Here is a 19,878-nt window from a genome sequence, read left to right on the forward strand (position 1 = left end):
AGAAATTTTGTTGAATCTATGCTACAAAGGATTAAGGCAAAAAGGGTCCAACCTGGTTCTAGGTGTACCTTATAAAGTGACCAGTAAGTGTAAATGCTCCACATAACAGTTTGTTGCTTTTTAATTTTTTGTTTTGTTTAAAAAAGGTATTTTATTTAAAGTCCTAGCCATTTTGTTCTTCCTAAATAAATTTTCCCAGTAATGGCTCGTTCCTCACTTAATAGTAATGGAAATTGAGGTCAGAAGGCCTGCAAATGTATTCTGGGAAACTGTCCTCAGAGAACACTGATACAGTACACAGAGCTTTAAGTTTTTGGCTTCAGTTATTTTCTATTGATTTGCGCCATTGATGCCACATTAAGTTTGTATTCATCATAATTGAGCATCTGCGTGCGTCATTTTACTTGTATGTAATTCCTCTCTCTCTCGAATGACAGCAGCTCATCTTTCAGCCTTCAGCCCCTCTGGCTGTGATCAAACGGTACAAACAATGAACAAAATACGGCAAGAGAAGACACTTGAATATTCACACTAACAAATGAATGCCTTCAGGGGGTGGGGGAGTTGTACATAGAATAGGCCATTGTTTTCATTTTGTGTTAATCCTAAACGGGGCCCTTGTGTTATGTGAATGAGTTCACATGTGTGATTGGCCAGCGATGTGCTTTTTTTTTTTTTTTTTTTTTAGTTGAACTGGTCTTTTTTGTGGACTGTTACAGTTTAACAAACAGCCAATTGCTCGGATGTGTCTTTATTTAGATGTGTGACCTCCGACTCTAGGGCTGCATTTCTATTTTGTCAATTCAATGTTTTTTTAAATGCTTGCCTAGGGAATGAGTTCTGCTCATTGCTGTAGCTTTCTTTCTGCTTTTCATTATGTATATTTTAGTATATTTTATTTACTTATTAGAATTAGAAAATAAATCATGTCCATCTTTATTTTTAATGCAGTTTATTTTAATTTAGCTATTTTCCATAGCATCTATTGATTTTTTTTTTATTATTATTTATTATAAAAAAAAAATTTTCTAGTGCTGGGCAAAGATTAATATATTATTAATTATATATTGGTGTAATATACACTCACAGGCCATTTTATTAGGTACACCTGTCCAACTTTTCATTAACTCAAATTTCTAATCAGCCACCCGCATGGCAGCAACTCAATGCATTTAGGCATGTAAACATGGTTAAGACGATCTGCTGTAGGTCAAACCAAGCATCAGAATGGGGAATAAAGGTGATTTAGGTGACTTTGAACGTGGCATGATTGTTGGTGCCAGACAGGCTGGTCTGAGTATTTCAGAAACTGCTGATCCACTGAGAGTTTCACTTACAACCATCTACAGTTTACAGAAAATGATCTGAAAAAGAGAAAATATCCAGTGAGCGACATTTCTGTGGGTGCAAATGCCTTGCTGATGCCAGAGGTCTGAGGAGAATGACTGGTTTGAGCTGATAGAAAGGCAACAGTAACTCAAGTAACCACTCGTTATAACTGAGGTATGCAGAAGAGCATCTCTAAATGCACAGCACATTGGGCCAGATAGGCTACATCAGTAGAAGACTACACCGGGTGCCACTTCTGGTGGCTGCACATCCATGATTAAAATCTGCAGCAACTGCGTGATGATATCGTGTAAATATGGACCAAAATCTCTGAGCAATATTTCCAGTACCTTGTCTATGCCATGAAGTATTAAGGCAGTACTGAAGGCAAAATGGGGTCCAACCCGGTACTAGTTAGGTGTATCTAGTAAAGTGTCCAGTGTGTGATTTATGTATTTATTTATTAGGTATATGTTATACCATGGTTTCCGCTCATTCTTCCATGGCAGGGCGCAACACTAAAATTCACCCGGCCACTGCTACATTGCTACTCATTAAAAACATTTAGTCGTTGTTTTTTTTTTTTTTTGTTTAATAGCGGGTTATAATCGCACCAAAATGTGTTAAAAGGTAAGTGAATTATAACAGCACGAACTTCTCTGTAACCGTAGTAGTGCTGTGCATTATTTGTTTAATCCTTTAAGGTGACATGCTGACTGACTGACAGGTGCGTGAGGCCAGCAAACAAGGCATAGCTTTCTGTTAAGATGAACAATGTTTCCATAATTATACTTTATAGATAATAGATAATGCTTTATAATACTTTCAAATTTATAGATGACTTTATCTTGCTGGAGTTTATGGCTGTATTACTTTAGGATGCTAATGCCGCTCTGTAGGTCTATTGGAGACATTCGTAAATATTCCTAGCAAATATAACAAATGTTGGAGACATGCTTGTTATATAAACGCACTAAATCGCACTTCATCAGTATTTATTTGAGAGCGCACAAGAAAGTCTGCACTTGAGAAGTGTATATGAGGACATGAAAGAAGCTTTGTTCGCGAACAGAGAAAATCGGTGTGCAAGCAAAGAGATTCGCATGCTTCTGTAACATAAATGTGATCTCGACTTGTAATACTGCGCTCATGACATTTGTCATTGAAATAACACCACAGGTAGTTGGTAGATCTGTGCAAAAGACCCAACAGAGTCTGCTGCCACAGCTGGAAAAAATCCTAGAGGAAACACTTGTATACACAAACGTGCATAGAAACAAAACTATTTTGTTTCATAGATATTTAAATGTTTGTATATATAATCTGTATGATATATATATTTTATATCTAAATAGAAACAAATGTTTTCTCAAATATATGCATGCCATGTGCATGTTTATTTACATTGTAATTATACAGTACACACACTTAAATTATGTGAGAACAAACTTTTTTATTGGATACGATTTATTGGCGATTAATTTTTACCCGGCACTAACATTAGTTATTTAGTTTGGTTTTCTAATTTTTCTGTTTATTTAAATGTGATGTTTCTATTTACCATTGATTTTAATTGAATAACTGTACACCAATCTCAGATATAGATGTTTATTTATTTATTTATTTATTTGTATTTACATTCACTTGTAACATTTAAATTTGTTAGATTTTGAATTTCCATGCAGAAAGGAGTACATATAACATTTTATTATCTGTCTGTTATCAAGTATTTGTGCGCATTCAATGAAAATATTAATCCATTTATCAGTTTCAAACCATTTATCAGTTTTTTTATTATTTTATTTTCCATTTACAAAGACATTTGCTTGTTTACATTATTTGCATTGTGTCAAACTTCCAATGCTTGTCATTTCTGATTGCCATCAAACTACAAACCACGTCTAACATTGCTTCCAAAGATTTGTGTTTATTTTAGAATACAGTGATGTTCTCCAAATGGGTTTGTTGTTTGAATAAATCAGTCCTTCTTGCCCTTTCTCTGCTTTAGACAGAAGCTTCTTCTTTATACTCCATCTCACACACACACACATAGACATTCATTTAGCGTCTCATCTTGGTGGTCAATTAGCCGGTGCTTCAGCCACCGCCGTGACGGCATTAATGTGGCCTACAGTACCATGATTCAAGATAACAGACGTGTGGTTTTGCTCGCTGTGACAGAGATAGACTTCATTGAATTATCATCCGGCTCCCATTTACATGCTGTGCGAGGAGCCGAAAAAGCAAGAATTTACTAGCGCAATATGTTTATGTTCATACTTGGAGCTACAAAATAAACCATCTTCCATCTGCTTATGCTTGCAACAATGGCTGACCTGGGTTTGACCCTGGAATGGAGGCAGATGTGGATATTGCGGGCGAATATATTGTCAGCTATTGAATGAGACTAGTATGCATACAGTGGAAACGCATGTGTATATTATTTGTTTGTTGTCAGCAGGACTGTTTGCGCTCCGTCGGTTTTTAATGTCCTGTCCTGCATTCATGTGTTGTTAGCAAGCGCCGGGTCTCCTGTGCGTGTGTGTCTTGTTAACAAACGCTGGATTTATGTCCCCGAATGCGTGCCCGTCTGCAGATGTCCGCTCTGAAGGATTGTTTGTTTGTGAGTGCATTTGCATCCTCATTTCTCCTTGTCCTATATTGCAGTATGTGTTGTACTGATTTTGTTTCTAATGTGGAATCTTCAGCTGTGTGTGTACTAGTTTTGGTGGTTTATGAGGACCAATTTGTATAGGGATTACAATGTTGATGTGATTTATGAGAATATGCCTTGTGTCCTCGTAATTTAAAGCTGTTAAAAATCTTAATGCAGCCAAAATTTTCCATGTGTTACACTCAAACAATGACTTTTGCTGCTTGTTCAAACTACTTATATGAAATAAGTTGAAACAACACAATTCTAAAGTTTTTTTGTTAACTTAATAGTTTTATATTGAATTGACTTTGTATTTGTAACAACTGTTGATTTGTGTTGGTACAACATGAAGAAATTTGGTGGAACCCAGCATTTTTTCACAGTGTACCTGTGAGGGATGCGTATAAGGATAGGGTACCATATAGTAAGTGTTTTTTTACTACACTGTAAAACCCAAAAAGTTAAGGTAACTCAAACTGTTTGAGGAAACCAATTGCAACAAACCAATTTAAGTTCAAAAACTAATCCTAATGAGTTCTGTGTACTTAATTCATTTAAGTAAACAAAGCAGTTTGAGCACAGTAAATAAATGAAGAAAACTCAAACCAACTGAGTACTGTAAAACCCAGTAAGTTAAGGTAACTCAAATCCTTTGAGGAAACCGATTGCTACAAACCATTTGAGTTAAACTAATCCATAGGAGTACTGTGAACTTACTCCATTTAAGTTGAAGTAATGAGTTATTTAATTAACTCATTATCCTCAACACTGAGTTTAAAACTTATTGCAAATGAGTAGAATTAGCTTTCAGAAAATTGAGTTAACTACACTCATTTCTTGTGATAAATTTGAATGTTGGGTTTTACAGTGTAAGCTTAGGGTTTAGCTGCACTATATCGTTTTGTCATTGACATCCTAAGTTGAACCATAATAGAGTGAAAGCTTATTATTTGCATGCTTTAAGGCATGTTATTGTCTGTAAATTTTAAGCAAGTTTGTAGATTTAGCAAAGATTAATTGTTTGTATTGGTTAATTTGATGAGGACTAGGCTCCAGTCTTGTTTTATAGTTGATTATTCAATTTATTTACCTAAAAACTGTTAGACCTCCCCAGAAAACCATAAAGATCTGTTTATAGCATTTACATATTGGATCTGTTGTCTTTGTCCTCGCGTGATGTTTTTTTTTTGTGTGTTCACTTGTAGCATTTAAATTGTTTTATAAGTAGATTTTTAAATAAGTAGTTTAAACAAGCAGCAAAGTTCATTCTTTGAATGCAAAAATGAGTATAACATTATCTGTCTGTTATCGAATGTGCACAGTAATCCATTTATTCAGTTTTAAACTGTTTTTGAACAGTTTTTGACTTTCAAGAGCAGAGTTGGTTGTAACGTGTTTCACAGTAATGCGTTTAATTCTATTCTAATTACATTTTTGGGGAACGCAGTAATGTAACGCATTACATTTTAAATTTGTGTTATTTGATTAGCGTTACTAAAGTCAATGTAATTGCACTTTTAATGTTTCACATATAGTTTTTAGATGAAAAAATGCTTCTTTTTGAAAACGTTTTCCACTGCAACATCAGTTAATAAGCATGCACTTTTAAATTGCTGGAGAACGCAGGATCAGGAGTGAAGGTATTTTTTTGAATGTGAAGAGAACCATAGCTGCTTTTAAAGCACCTTCACACATCACGTCTTTTGCGCATGCAAGTTTATTATTTTCATTGGAGGCACACAGCTTGCACACACATATTCAGAGTGCATATTGCATGGGCTCGCATTTTCCAGGCACACCAGTTTAAAACCACTAGTCATGTGAACTGATCGTTCAGCTTCATTCTTTTTGGAATACACATTTCGGTAGAATTTAAAGTTTTGGGTGAACTCTTTAAGTCTTTTGAGTATGTCAAGCTGCTGTGATTAACCCATTGTAATGTTTTTTCATTGAATATTAAATTACCGAAAGAGCTGCAGTTTATTTTATATTTTTCTAGATACATTTAATGTTTTTAAAGTAACTTAATAATAAGTAATTAGTAATCTGATTACTTTTTACATTAAGTAATTAGTAATGTAATCAGATTACAATTTTCTAGTAGTAGTCTAATCTATTACTATAATCCTCGTCAAAAGTAACAAAATAAAATATCTGAATTTAGGTTATTTCTGATATTGTGCAACCCCACTTTTTACACTTTAAAATACATTAAGCCTAAGGTGAGTCCTCATAAACCACCATAACCTGTGTTTGTGTGTGTGCGTGTGGTTTTATATAATACCGTTGGCTGTCTATGGTTTGTATGTATGTATGTATGTACTGTATGTATGTGTGTGTGCTGTTTCGTGAAGTTAAGGGGTCGGAGACTCTGTCTGTCCCTCTAATGGGCTCTTTCATTGCTTTCCATTCAGCGGTGCGGTGTGTGTGAGGGATTATGGGGGACTGTAGTGGCTGCTTGTTAAAGCTAAAGAAAAGGGTCTGGGTGTGTCGATTGGATTAACTTGTTTGGGCTTATTAAGAGGGGAGACGCACAGGCCTTTTAAAAGCACTGCATGGGGCTTCTGTCTCTCTCACACACACAGACATTCACTCACACACACTCACACCGAACTGGCAGGTCACCATTCAATTAGGAACAGAAGCCCCCCTTCTTCTCCATCCCCTCGCAGACAAACGCAAAAGCTCTTTCCTCTCTGGCTCCTGTACATCAATATACAGATTCCCTACAGACTCTGTCTATGTTGGTCATAATGGAGCATTTCATAGATGGGAAATCAACCATTACCCATCATGCTTTTGGACATGGGAGTCATTTTTTAAGACCATTAATAGCAGAAATGAGTAAATCTCAGTGGTCATTTTATATTTTTGCATTAACCATGTTTTTGTTGTAATCCATTTAAAGGGTCATAAATAATTGTGTGTGTCTGTGAAAAGAAATATATATTTTATATAAAGTATATATATGAAATAAAAGTTTTTGTTATATCATTTTTTTTCTCTCGACTGTTAGAATGTTTACTTTATACTTTATAGGATTGCACAATAATGGGAAAAATCTGGCATAGCACTTTCTTTTGCAAGTTTTGCTGCGATTATATACAATATGAATATAATTTGGAAAGATTTCTTCAATTAAGATTGACAGGGATGATCAAGAGTTTCTATGCAGTGCATCTGTATAAATTATAATAAATTACAAGCAAAAATAAATAAATAAACAGTCTTTTATGGTTTTCTGGGAAGCCTAACAGTATTCAAATAACATGATCATCACTGTCTAAAGTAAAAATAGAAAAAAAATTATAATATCTTCCCTTAAATCTTGTGATGTGAATATTGTACACACATTGCAATGTTGATGTTTAACTGATATATTGTTAAGCCCTACTTTATATATTATATTTATGTTATATTTATTAAAAACAAAATTTTTTGAAAAATAAAATTGCTAAAATTGGATATAATATTATTTTAATTTAATTATTTCATTTTTTAATATTATTATTCACTAAAATGTTTTATATCCAATCTTGGATATAAAAAAATCTACAGTGGAAGTTTTATACATATATATATATTATTCACTAGGGATGTCCAAATCCGAACACATGATCAGAAATCACACGGTTTCAGAATCGTTTGGAATCGGACAACAATCATTTGATGACATATTAAAAGGCTCTTTAAGGATAACAGTACAGTCCCAAAATTAACATTAGTTTTAAATCTGTATTCCTTTGCAATTATTTCGCTAACCACTAAGTTGTCTCTTTGTCAGAAAGATGTTTAAATAATATAAATTAAAGTTAAGTCTGGTCACTTTTTAAAGATGTATTTATTGTAATAACTCAGTTCTAATAAGTCATAAGCATGTTTAATTTTGTTCATAAACCCGTTATATAAATCTGTTTCACTAAATGACAATGAAACATTATTTCACCAGTTTTATCACATTTAAAACAAATGCAGACTTGATTTAATATGAACAGAAAGCATATAACATGCACTTTTGTAAGTTTGATCTGCTGCAGACACTAATATGAAATATGTGGATCTCTCAATTACTATAAATGCCTTTTAAAAACTTTGTTACTGTGGCCCTCATTCCCATTCTTACCTTTTTACATCAATATACATACAAGCCTGAAGTCTAAATTCCCTACAGAGTCTATATTGGTCATAATGGTGGATTTTATAGACAGGAAATCAACTTTTACCCATAATGCTTTTGGTCATGGGTTCTTTTATCTTCACTAACACCTCCTTTCATTCTCACCTTCCCCTCACTTTCCAGCCTATCGATCTCTTGGTCTCTCCCACAGAAGTGCACTTCAGAGAATTCAGGGGGCTCAGTCCAGCGTGAGGTTAATTTGCCCGCCTGAGATCTCGGCATGCATCAGACAAACTAAGTGCGTGTCTACCTGAAACTGTATATTGTTACAGATTCAAAAGCACTTTCATTACGGAAACTGATTTATGCAGACTACTTTGGCTTAAGCTACATGTCTCAGTTGGAAATTTATGAGTTTTTTTTTTCCTTTTTGTCGTGCAGTTTGTCTGACCACTTAAATCAGCCAATCAGAACATTGCAGACTAGCAGTTGTGTAAAACAGGATGTAAGCCCAATGAGAAAAACTGGCACTGAGAGCAGTTAAGGTTTTTTTTTTATAGGAATGTACAACATGTTGATTGGTCATGTTATTTTGCATGATTTTAATAGGATATTATTTTAAGATAAACCTAAAGGTTTACTTAATGTATAGATGCTAAGATTACTTATAATCAAACCTCAGTTCACATCATCAACAATAACTAAGCACTGTTAAGATAACTGTCATTTCAAACCTAAATAAATTTTGAATACATACCTAAATTCATTAGTGGGTTGTTTTTAAAGAGATTTATTTATCGGATTTTTATTACAGTCAAACAAACAAGGTTAAAATAAAATAACAGTACAAATAGAATATATATATATATATATATATATATATATATATATATATATATATATATATATATATATATATATATATAGTTATGTTATTTTATTTTACTTTTGTTTGTTAACTTGTTTTACTCTTGTTGGTTTACTTATTAATATATATAAGTTTTTATTATTTTGATGAAAAAAAAACGTATAAACATTTATACGCATTTGTAAATGTAAATTTCTGAAAGTCTTGATAACACCATCATGGACATTTTCTTTTATTATTTCAGAAAATAGGGTTGTAAAAATGTATTGTTGTATTCTCCCATTCACTGCGCTCTAAATTTACCCAACTATGATGACTTCCGCTACAGAGAAACCCCGAAATGTGAAAAGTGTCTAAATATGATGTTCGTTTATTTATACCAATTAAGCATTCTAACAGGTCAGTACTGAAAGTTGAGGTTGACAGCATGATGGATTTAATAAAAAAAATAATGATAATTAAATAAAAAGCGAGATTAGTAGGATTTAAATGATTGATTTGCATATTTTATAGTTTTATTGGAGTTTTTAGGATGTTTTAATTGTTTATGCTCATTTATTCTATTCCCTCTCTCCTGTGGTTCTAAACATTAATTTATTATTTTCTTTTGTACACAAACAAGATGTTCTGAAGAATGTTGAAAACCAGTAGACATTGACATTAATAGTAGGAACAAAAATTACTATGGAAGTCAAGTACTTCTGCTCTTCAACATTTTCAACATCTATTTCATTTTTGTTCAGCACAATAAAGAAATTTAAAGCGGTTTGGAACAAATAGAGGACGAGTAATTGGGTGAACTGTCCCTTTAAGTGTTGAGCTGAAAGCTTAAACCTTATTTTATGATTTCCATGGTTACAATGAAATGCTTCTTTAATCAAACATATACTATGACATAACTTCAGGAGGGACATTTTTAAAAGTTGCTGTGTCAAGAAGATGAAAATTATATGCTGAACGACAACAAAAAAATACCATGCTGTCTTGTTTTGAGCAGTGCAGTTTCTTAGTGATTCTCAAGAAGTTGTAGTTTGCAGGCAAACGAAGCAAGAAACCAGTCATATATTATCATAATTTTCAAGACACTGAAGATCATGTGAGGTTTATTTTCACTGACAGCTCATAAAGTCTCTAATTTTATAAAATAACACCTAACATGAATACATAAAATGGCATGTATCAACATCCAAAATTAGCTGTTGATCATGCTGATCTGGTCCTTCTTTTACCTGAAAGGAGCCAGTGATGAGCATTGCATCTCCAATTGTGGTGGAGATTTTATTGGTCTTGCTGCTGATTTATTTCTATACATTGATAAGCACATGTTAGCTGACATAGCTACACAAAGTGCATGCGGGCTTGCTATAAATAAATATTGACAGGCCGACAGACAGACCTGAGTCGCTTGTCGATCTGGCTCTCATTCTCCTCTCTGCTCCTCATCATCCGCTTGCATTCACATGCAGATTTTTGGAAACAGAGTCTCAGGAAGGGCTAATCCATTTCCCCGCTGTGACAGAAAGCCATTGAGGAGCCCGAGTGAGAGAGATGTTTACCGATGAGCTGCGATCTTTAAATAACACAGATTTCACATGTCAATAAAACGCGGCGATTCAGCACACTCTTGAATCGCATGTTGTCTGTTGTTGTTCGCAGTTTGAGGATTTGTTCCCTCTGAAAGCCTGACTGACAAGATGGGTGGTAAAGGGTTTTTAGGCGTTCTTACTGAGCTTCAAGATGTTTCTGCTTCAGTTTAATCACGCCACCACCTAAAAAGCTGTAATTTACGCTGTTGCCCTCTGGCACTGCTCGATTTAGCCGAGTAGATCTTTTGTTAATGCTGGAACAATATAGCTTTAAATTATAGCCCTGGTTGTACCCCTAACCCTAACCAATTAGAGGGATAGTAGGTTAAGAAGCCCCTAAACCTAAGCCTAATCCTGAAAACTTGATTGGCTGATAGGAATGCTGTTTCAGATCAACAGGGATATTGATCAGGAACATGTCCTTCCTACTTAGGCAAACAGTGTTAAGAGCTTTACGGGGGTTATTAGGTGTTACATTTCTTTGTTTACAGTTTGTAATTTCATTTTGTTGGTCTTTTATGGTCAATTTATCACTGTAGTTTTTAAAATATTGTTGGTTTTAGTATTTATAGGGCCAAAGTTATTGTGGAAAATGATATCTTTAAAAAAATGTTTTATCTCTGTAAATAATATTGTTATATTGAATTATTTTCCTGTTTAACCTAAAAGATATGTTAAAAGTTTGTCCTTTTTTATTTTATTCATTTATTTTGGGAGCAGTTAAACTATTTTTAGTGTTTTGTGTCATTCACTTAGCAGTAGCATAGCATTTTTTATTAGGAATGTACATGTTGGTCGGATGTGCTATTTTGCATGTTATTTGTAGGAGTTTTAAATTGTTTACTCATTCAGGTTTTATTTTAATATAAACAACATAAAGGTTTACTCCATTTTTTAGATCAGAGATACCCAAACTAGAGTTTGTTAGTATAAGGTTTCAATATAATACTTTTATTATATAATGCATATATATATATATATATATATATATATATATATATATATATATATATATATATATATATATATATATATATATATATATATATATATATATATAATGGATTAGTTAATATACTTAAAGTAATGTTTTCTATTTGTTTACTAATAAACAAGTAAACTATTCTTGTAAACTTTGTAATACAGCTTCATATATTTACCTTCATTTCAGTTTATTTGGCCCTTCATAAAAAAAAAGTTTGGGCAGCCCTGTTTTAGATACTAAGATCACTTATAATCAAGCCTTATTTTGCAACATCAACAATAATAATTTATTGTTTTTTTTTTAATTTAGTGTTTAGTTTTTTGTCATTCACTTAGTGGTAACAGCATATTTTTGCTTTTCTTTTTTTCAGTTTTTTTAAGCCTTTACATGTCACTTTAAGCTGTGTAGAAGTGTCTTGAAAAATATCTATTCAAATATTATTTACTGTCATCATGGCAAAGATAAAATAAATCAGTTATTAGAAATGAGTTAATAAAACTATTATGTTTAGAAATGTGTTGAAAAAATCTGCTCTCCGTTAAACAGAAATTGGAGAAAAAATAAACAAAAGGTCTAATAATTCTGACTTCATCTGTGTGTATATATATATATATATATATATATATATATATATATATATATATGTATATGTGTATATATATATATATATATATATATATATATATATATATATATATATATATATATATATGTATATGTATATATATATATATATATATATATATATATATATATATATATGTATATGTATATGTATATATATATATATATATATGTATATGTATATGTGTGTATGTATATATATATATATATATATATATATATATATGTATATGTATATGTGTGTATGTATATATATATATATATATATATGTATATGTGTGTATGTATATATATATATATATATATATATATATATATATATATATATATATATATATATATATATATATATATATATATATATATATATATATAAAATATACAGTTGAAGTCAGAAATTTTAGACCGTTTGTTTATTTTTTACCCAATTTCTGTTAAACGGAGAGAAGGTTTTTTCAACAGAAATATTATAAATATAATTAATATATTTTTAAATAATAAACTTAACCCATAATATTTCATTTGATAGAAATATTTGAGTTTTAAGTTCAGGAGGTCATTAGAAGTTCCTAAATCTGATGGATGGATGGTTCCTAAGTATGTCAATTGAAAACACATTGTCAATGCTTGCACATGTGCTGAAATTCAAGTCTGAGTCTATGGTTTGATCTGCGCTTAAACAGTTGCAGTTTGGTACAGTTGAAGGCTTTTCACCTAAAGTCACTCCAGCAGGACTGTTCCTGTCTTTGATAAGTCTGAGTGTGGGCTAGTGGGCGTCAGTGCTGCCTGAAACGCAGTCAGATGGTCCTATTACGCATTCTCCAACAGAGCTGCTGTTTCCTGTGTCGACTGTCTGGCAGAGCGCCGCCTTTTCTCCTCTTCCTCTGGAGCGAAAGAGCTGAAGATGGAGGGAGGCAGAGCAGGAATGCAGCCAGAGATTTATGGCCCGGGGGGAGATTGATTACGCCCGTCACTGGCCCTGATGTGCGCTTGGCATTTGCCCCCCACCCAACTCATCAGCATGTTACAAGTACACCCACACACAATATGGGCATTTACACTCCAAACAGAAACTCCTGGAAACCGCCTGGAGATCTTTTTGGACAAAACACCATCTCAGTCATCATCTGAACTACAGATGGACTCTGTTTGTCTCTCTTGACGTCCTCATCATTTAAAGGGGACATATTAGGAAAGACTTATTTCCTGTGTTAAAGTGCTATAACTGGAGCATCTACCAAGCCAGAAAAGGTGAAACAGCATAACCCAGAAACCTTTTCTTCAAGCACGTGGAAAAATGCTCAGATATCACTTCACTAGTGACATCAAAAGGGGGTCTTATTAATATTAGCACCCCTAAATCTTTCTTTGCAGCAGCCGTACTTTTTTGTGTACCCGCTTTAACAGCTAGAGATTTAAAATGTAGGCCACGGAAAAAAAACTTAAAGCATTACAAATGTACAAACATAAATCTCTATAGACTTTATAGGCATCTGAGCCACTGAGGACCTTGTGGTTAAATTTCAACACTTCATTCAGAAGTTGGTAAAAAGTTTAATAATTGGGTGGAATTTATTTTATGCTGGACTGCTTCAACAACATTGGTCAGTTCAGAGAATTGTACTTGTAATGTAAAGTTTATTTGTGAAGGCCAGCACATCAGAACAGAGAAGTATCATGCCATTTATTGAGGTTATTCAACTTTGCTTCACAACAACTACATAAATGTATCTACTTACTGTTCAGAATCGTCCAGGTGCAGTCTAGAAATTGTAGCCTCTTCCTCTTTATCATCTGAATTGGGTTTGATCATGTAAAGCATTGTTCCCCAAACTTTTCATCACAGACCGGTCTGTGACCGGTCAACCCTTGACAATTTTTCTCAGAAGATGACAAGCTGATGAAGCATTGCTGTAACTCTGATACAAGTTTTATTTATTGAGAAAATGAAAAAGCACTGCAGAGTTTGGGTGTTCTATGTTTGTCTGAGATAATTAGTCTACCGAAATGTTATATTCCATACAAAGCTGGAATGAAGCTGATTGGTCAGTTCTCCTCATGTGACTTGGGGTGTGCTCATGGCATTCTGAAAGGCATGAGGTATGCGCATGCAAGCTGTGCACCTCCATTGGAAATCACAAACTTGCGTGCAAAAAAGCACATGATATGTGAACATGACCACAGTCATTTGTTGATAAATGGGTTGCGGATCCCTTTCTTGGCAGTTCGCGGGTCCTTCACTGGGATTATTCCTCTTTGCAAAGAAACTTTCCAAAGACATCTGTTTCCTACTCATTTTGCTAACTTGTGGGTTAAATTTAGCCATTTAAGTGACCAAAATGTAACAAAGTGAATACGGTCATTTTTCAAAATAAAAGCTTTTTCAAAATAAAACCTCATTCAAACTCAAATATTAAATAAGACGGAAATAATAATTGATTTCTTGTGCTGCCCGGTACCTTTCCGTGGCCTGGTGGTTGGGGATGACTGATGTAAAGCTTTAACTTGCTACTGGTCATTTCTGAAAGTTTGGATTGGAATGAATTTGCTTTATGATTTCTGGAGTGTCAGAATAGCATGTAAAAGCTCCACCCTCTTCGGGAAAGCAGCAGCTCATTTGCATTTAAAGGCACACACCAAAACTTTCACAAGCTGTAACAAAGTCCTTTTAAGGCAAGTCATTCCACTTCGATGGCCATCTTTGAAACACCTCTCGGGCAGTATGCTCGGGCATTGTGTTTTAATGGGGCAACATCAACTTCTCCAAAACTGTTTGCCAAGCTTACAATTAAGTTTCCTATTCAGCATTACCAATGAAATTAAACAACAACTGTCTTTTTAGTTTCATTTAAAAATACACGAATCACAAAATATCTGCTGAAACCCTTAAAAACGCACGTCTGGTCTAGGCTCCTCCCTCGAAGAACCGTCAGTCTATAACGGTTGATGATGATATTCATCATCATATGATATTCATCATCATCATCATATTGACCATTAGACTTTTCCCCATTCAAAACTATGCGAGTGACATGTCTTGTGTATTCTGTATATCCTTTGCTTATAATAATAATTGGGGTGTTTTAAACCAAAACTTCACGGTGAGGTGGTTGTGCTACCCACTGCACCACCGTAATGCCCCTTTCTGGGGACATTGGAGGTTTATTTTACGACATCCGAAAAAGGACGTAATATTTCCCCCTCAAAGAAATGACAACTAGGCAGTTTTGGAGCAGGTCAGCGCAGGGTTTTGTTCTGGGTGTTTTATTCCTGTGGTGATGGAGGAAGTGATGGGCTGCTGATAGATGGGTGTCGAGGGATGGCCAGGAAGGGCTGGGGTTGCTGGATTTGTGTGTGATACAGCAGGTGTGTATTTGTAATTCAGCCCACAGAGTCGTGAGGCAGCTGGAGCAGTGTTAAACCTCCGCCTCACATACTTCTGTCTGTTTGTGTGTCTTCCTTCTGTGCTGCACAGGTGTGAGTTAAGGAACTGAATTAGAAAAAAAAAATATATATATATACATGTTGAAGCCATGGTTTAGTGATTAGCACTTGTGCTCTGTCGCATACAAGTTTGAATCTGGCTCGCAACAATTCCAGATTCTTCTGCTATTTTTATTTTATAGTTTTAGGGTTTTTCGTTATCACTGTATTGATTACATTTTATTTTTATTATTATTTAATTTATGCTTAATAATACTTTTTATTTTGTGCATTTTTATTGATATACTTTATATACTTTGACATACTTTAACTTTTTAAACATTTTGTATTTATACTTAAAATGGTATATTATTTTATTTATTTTTGAAATATTTTTGCTATTTTATTTTTGTTACACATTTTTATTGTTTGTTTAAAATTAAATAGTTTATGTTTATTATTTTATATAATTCAATTTTTTTATTTTTAAATGGGAGTTATTTGTTTATGTATATGTATAAATGTATTTATTTATTAGTTTATGTTTATTTATTTATGTTTGTGTTTGTTTATAAATTTATGTATTTATTTATATATTTTTTATTTATTATTTATATATATTTTTTGTTTCTATATATTATATGTATATATGTGTGTGTGTGTGTGTGTGTGTGTGTGTGTGTGTGTGTGTGTGTGTGTTTATTACTTTTTTGTCAAAAAGTAACATTTCAATATAATATAATAATATTTTTACTTTAAGAAAAAAAATCTAGTCTAAAGTCTAAACATTTATAATTTTTTTAATACTTCAGTATGTAACTTTGTTATACATATAAATATGTAAAATTGTATTTTTGTTCTCTAGCCTCCAACTGACTTTATAATACTGTATTTCGTGTGTCAAGCTTTGAAAAGTTTTGAAAAAAAAAAACAACAACAACAAAAACGTTACTTCATGTGTTGCTTCATTAATGTGTTTCCTCACTAACAAATCTGTTTTTTTCATTTGTCAGGTAGGCCTCAGCAAAGCAGTGTCTGTAGAACTGTACCTGCGTGTGCGCAGTCATGCTGGCCTGTCTGCAGAGGAGGCAGAATCCTGCACCCCAGCACAACCCAGCCGTCTGCAGCAGCAGCAGCAGCAAGAGTCTTGAGCCAACGCAACACATCAACCGCAAATGTGAGCACTGCCATTAGACTCCTATTTACATTACATTTACATGAATTTGATCATAAATGGCAAATACAAATGCTTGACAGCAAACTGGTTTGTCTTGCTGATTGCTGGCACAGTATATTAGATTTACTTCCTTCCGATGAGGCTGAACGCTCCGATTGAATAATTAAATGTGACTGTGTAGTTAGGCACTGACGACAGTGAGGATGAGTTAAATGAACTTTGACGATAGACTTTTCTTTCACACTGTTCTATTAATGGAGATTTTTTTTATGTCAGCATGATGAAGCGCATTCATGACCCCTGAAATGTTCACATCACTTTCATTTCATGCCCCAAGAAGCTTCACTCCGCTCGCAGTGGCATTGTTTAGACATGAATAGTTAACATCTTGTTTTTTGCAGCCTTGATTCGAGTGCTGCTGGCTTTTGTCCTTGTGTTGCTCTTCCTTTTTTCTCTACCGTACTGTATTTTGCACTATTTTACTGTAGTGATTTTTGTTTCCAGTTATCCCCAAATGTCATAATCTCTTACAATTGAGGCCTTGAGATGAAGTACCATATTTAGATTAGATTAGATTCAACTTCATTGTCATTACACATGTACAAGTGCAATGCAACGAAATGCAGTATAAGTTCATATTTTGAAATTTTAGTAATAAGACTTTTTTCATTTGGATTGGGAACATTATATTATATTTTTTTCATTTTGCTAGAAGATAGACAACAAACATGTCTTAAATCTAAGGAGAAAACATTTTTCAGTGTCAGTATAAAAAATGTATTGTGATTTCTATTTCTCAAATGTGGAAAAACAGTGTAGAACATTGTCACTTTACACCACTAAACATCTGATTTCTTTATTTTAGTTTTAATACAGAAACAGAATGTCAGGTCAATATTAAGCAGTTTATAATAATAATAATAGTAATAATAATAATATTATTAATAATAATAATAATAAGCGACCAAGTGAGAGTTGCAGTGAGCTAGCTAGGATAATAGGATAACGCAGCATAACAATTAATTGCTTTTTAGTGATTTGAGTGTTTTTTTTTTTAGTCTTTAGAAAGCTAACAGCATAAACTATTGTTACATTTCCTAAATATAAGGTTGAACTTGAAATTCTATACATGTTACTTGATCTTTGACAACCCCAAAAGTACATTTTGGGTCCATAAATGGGCTTTTCCCTGATCGTTCGATCTAATATAATAAAATAATTGCACAAACTTTAAATATGAACATGAAAGAAATCAGCGGCCACGATACAGACAGCTGTAGCTTTCGTTTTGGCTCTAATAGCTGCGTCCTATTAGTCAATGCCAAACACTGTGGTTTTTAGTTTAGTAGGACTGAAATAGAACTTTGTGCCTCAAACCAATCTACAATTTTAAATGGCAAAGTTCCTGTTTGGCTAGTGTTGTCATTTAAGATCTGCTAAAACTCATTTTGTGGAAGTGATCAAGGAGAACATGTTTTAGACATCAGTATCTTGTATCTTATCGGGATAGTTCACCTAAAAATGACAATTTTGTCTTTATTTACTCACTCTTTAATTGTTCAAAATCGATTTGAGTTTCTTTTTCTGTTCAACACAAAATAAGATATTTTGAAGAATGCTGGTTGACTTCCATAGTAAGAAAAAGTACTGTGGAAGATGATGGGTCCCAGCATTCAGAAGAAAGTAACTCAAAAAGGTTTAAAACCATGTGAGGTACAGTAATTTTCATGTTGGATGGAACTAATACCCGAAATAAACAGGCCCTCAAGTGTTAGTTTGAAAACAAATACTCTACTGCTCTACACAAAAGCTAATCAACCTGCTTTAGTCCATTATACTCTACTCAATCTCTGCCTGCCATTGTGCTTCTCAGTTCAGTTCAGTTGACTTTATTGGTAAGCATAGGTACATTTTTTTGGCATTTGATGCAAACAATTAAATCACACATATACATACCCACATATACACAATAAATTGATGTGCATATAAAGTACATATCTAAAAGTACTCTATAAGATATTACAATTTATTCAGAGCGACAACAGATGATGGCACAAGGCTATTCCTGTAACGTTTTGTCCTACTAAAAAGCATCTCACGTGAGAATTGTCTGGGCCTTTCAACGACAGTTCAACGACCATTGCAACTGAACACACAACAATATTTTACTGCCATGACTTCAAGGCTTGTAGCTCAAACTCTAGCCTTCAGGTTGGCTAAACATTTGCAGTGGTGGATGTCCTTACAGACCCACGCATATGCAAATACACAGTACAAACGCTGAAACAAATCTGCTCATTTTCCATAAGTCGGTTTCACACACATGCACCAGTAACCCATGTAGAACAGGTCCTCTGGTCGCCACACTGCATATTTGTGTATATTTTCATGTGTTTATTCAGGGCTTGTAGGAATTTTACAGCAGGGCAAATCTCTTTCTGGCAGGCTCCGAGATTAAAGAAAGTAAAGCACAGCCTACTGTTTTTCCTACCAAAGATCCAGGGGCTCTGCTTAAAGCTTCAGATTAGACTTAAACTGAGGGAGCTCTTCCTGTAATGAGAAGGAGAGAAGAATGGAAAGAGTTGAGAGGGGAAGAGGGGGTCGTCCTCCTCCTTCTAGAACGTTCCATATGCCTTTAGTTGTGTATTTTCAATTTATTTATTTATTTTTTTTTTTTTTGCACTTTTGTTTTTGGCATGGATGTATTGCACAAGCTGATTACTGTGAGGACAGACAGACAAGCTGAGGAACATGCAACTTCTAACCACTATCCCTTAGGTTCAGCTCTAAGCTCAGAGCAGCTTAAAGGTAATAGGATGGCATCGTCCTCCTGCTGTTTGCTGATCAACTTGGCATTGTTCTGCTTTCTCTTTGACAAGTAGGAAAGGGTTAAAAGCTTTTTGGGGTGGGAAAGGACATCCATGGGGACCTGCTTGTTTTCTTTGCATTGTGAGGTTTTAAGAAGTGTGTTGAGAACAACGTTGTTTCAGAAATAGTCAAATAACTTCTCTTGTGAAATAAAAGTGGATGGATGGATAGGTGGATGGATGGATGGATGGAGATGGTGGGTGAATAAATTAACAGATGGATGGATAAAGGAAAGAATGAGCAGA

At 33.8% G+C, this 19,878-nt stretch overlaps 1 protein-coding gene across 9 annotated transcripts in view; it reads left to right on the top strand.

The window, feature by feature from the left end:
- Positions 1-19,878, top strand: part of fam222aa (family with sequence similarity 222 member Aa) — a 245,401-nt gene that overhangs the window by 186,078 nt on the left and 39,445 nt on the right. For 6 of the 9 annotated variants that reach the window (XM_073951075.1, XM_073951076.1, XM_073951077.1 and 3 more), the window contains one exon: positions 16,602-16,765. In XM_073951075.1, the coding sequence (XP_073807176.1) occupies positions 16,654-16,765 (112 nt within the window). In that variant the 5' untranslated portion in view covers positions 16,602-16,653. Of the gene's footprint in view, positions 1-16,601; positions 16,766-19,878 lie in introns of those variants that run through there. The other 3 variants (XM_009301360.5, XM_073951079.1, NM_001126454.1) reach the window with 2 other exon arrangements.

Source organism: Danio rerio, chromosome 5 (genome assembly GCF_049306965.1).
Source record: "Danio rerio strain Tuebingen ecotype United States chromosome 5, GRCz12tu, whole genome shotgun sequence".
NCBI classification, from domain to species: Eukaryota; Metazoa; Chordata; class Actinopteri; order Cypriniformes; family Danionidae; genus Danio; species Danio rerio.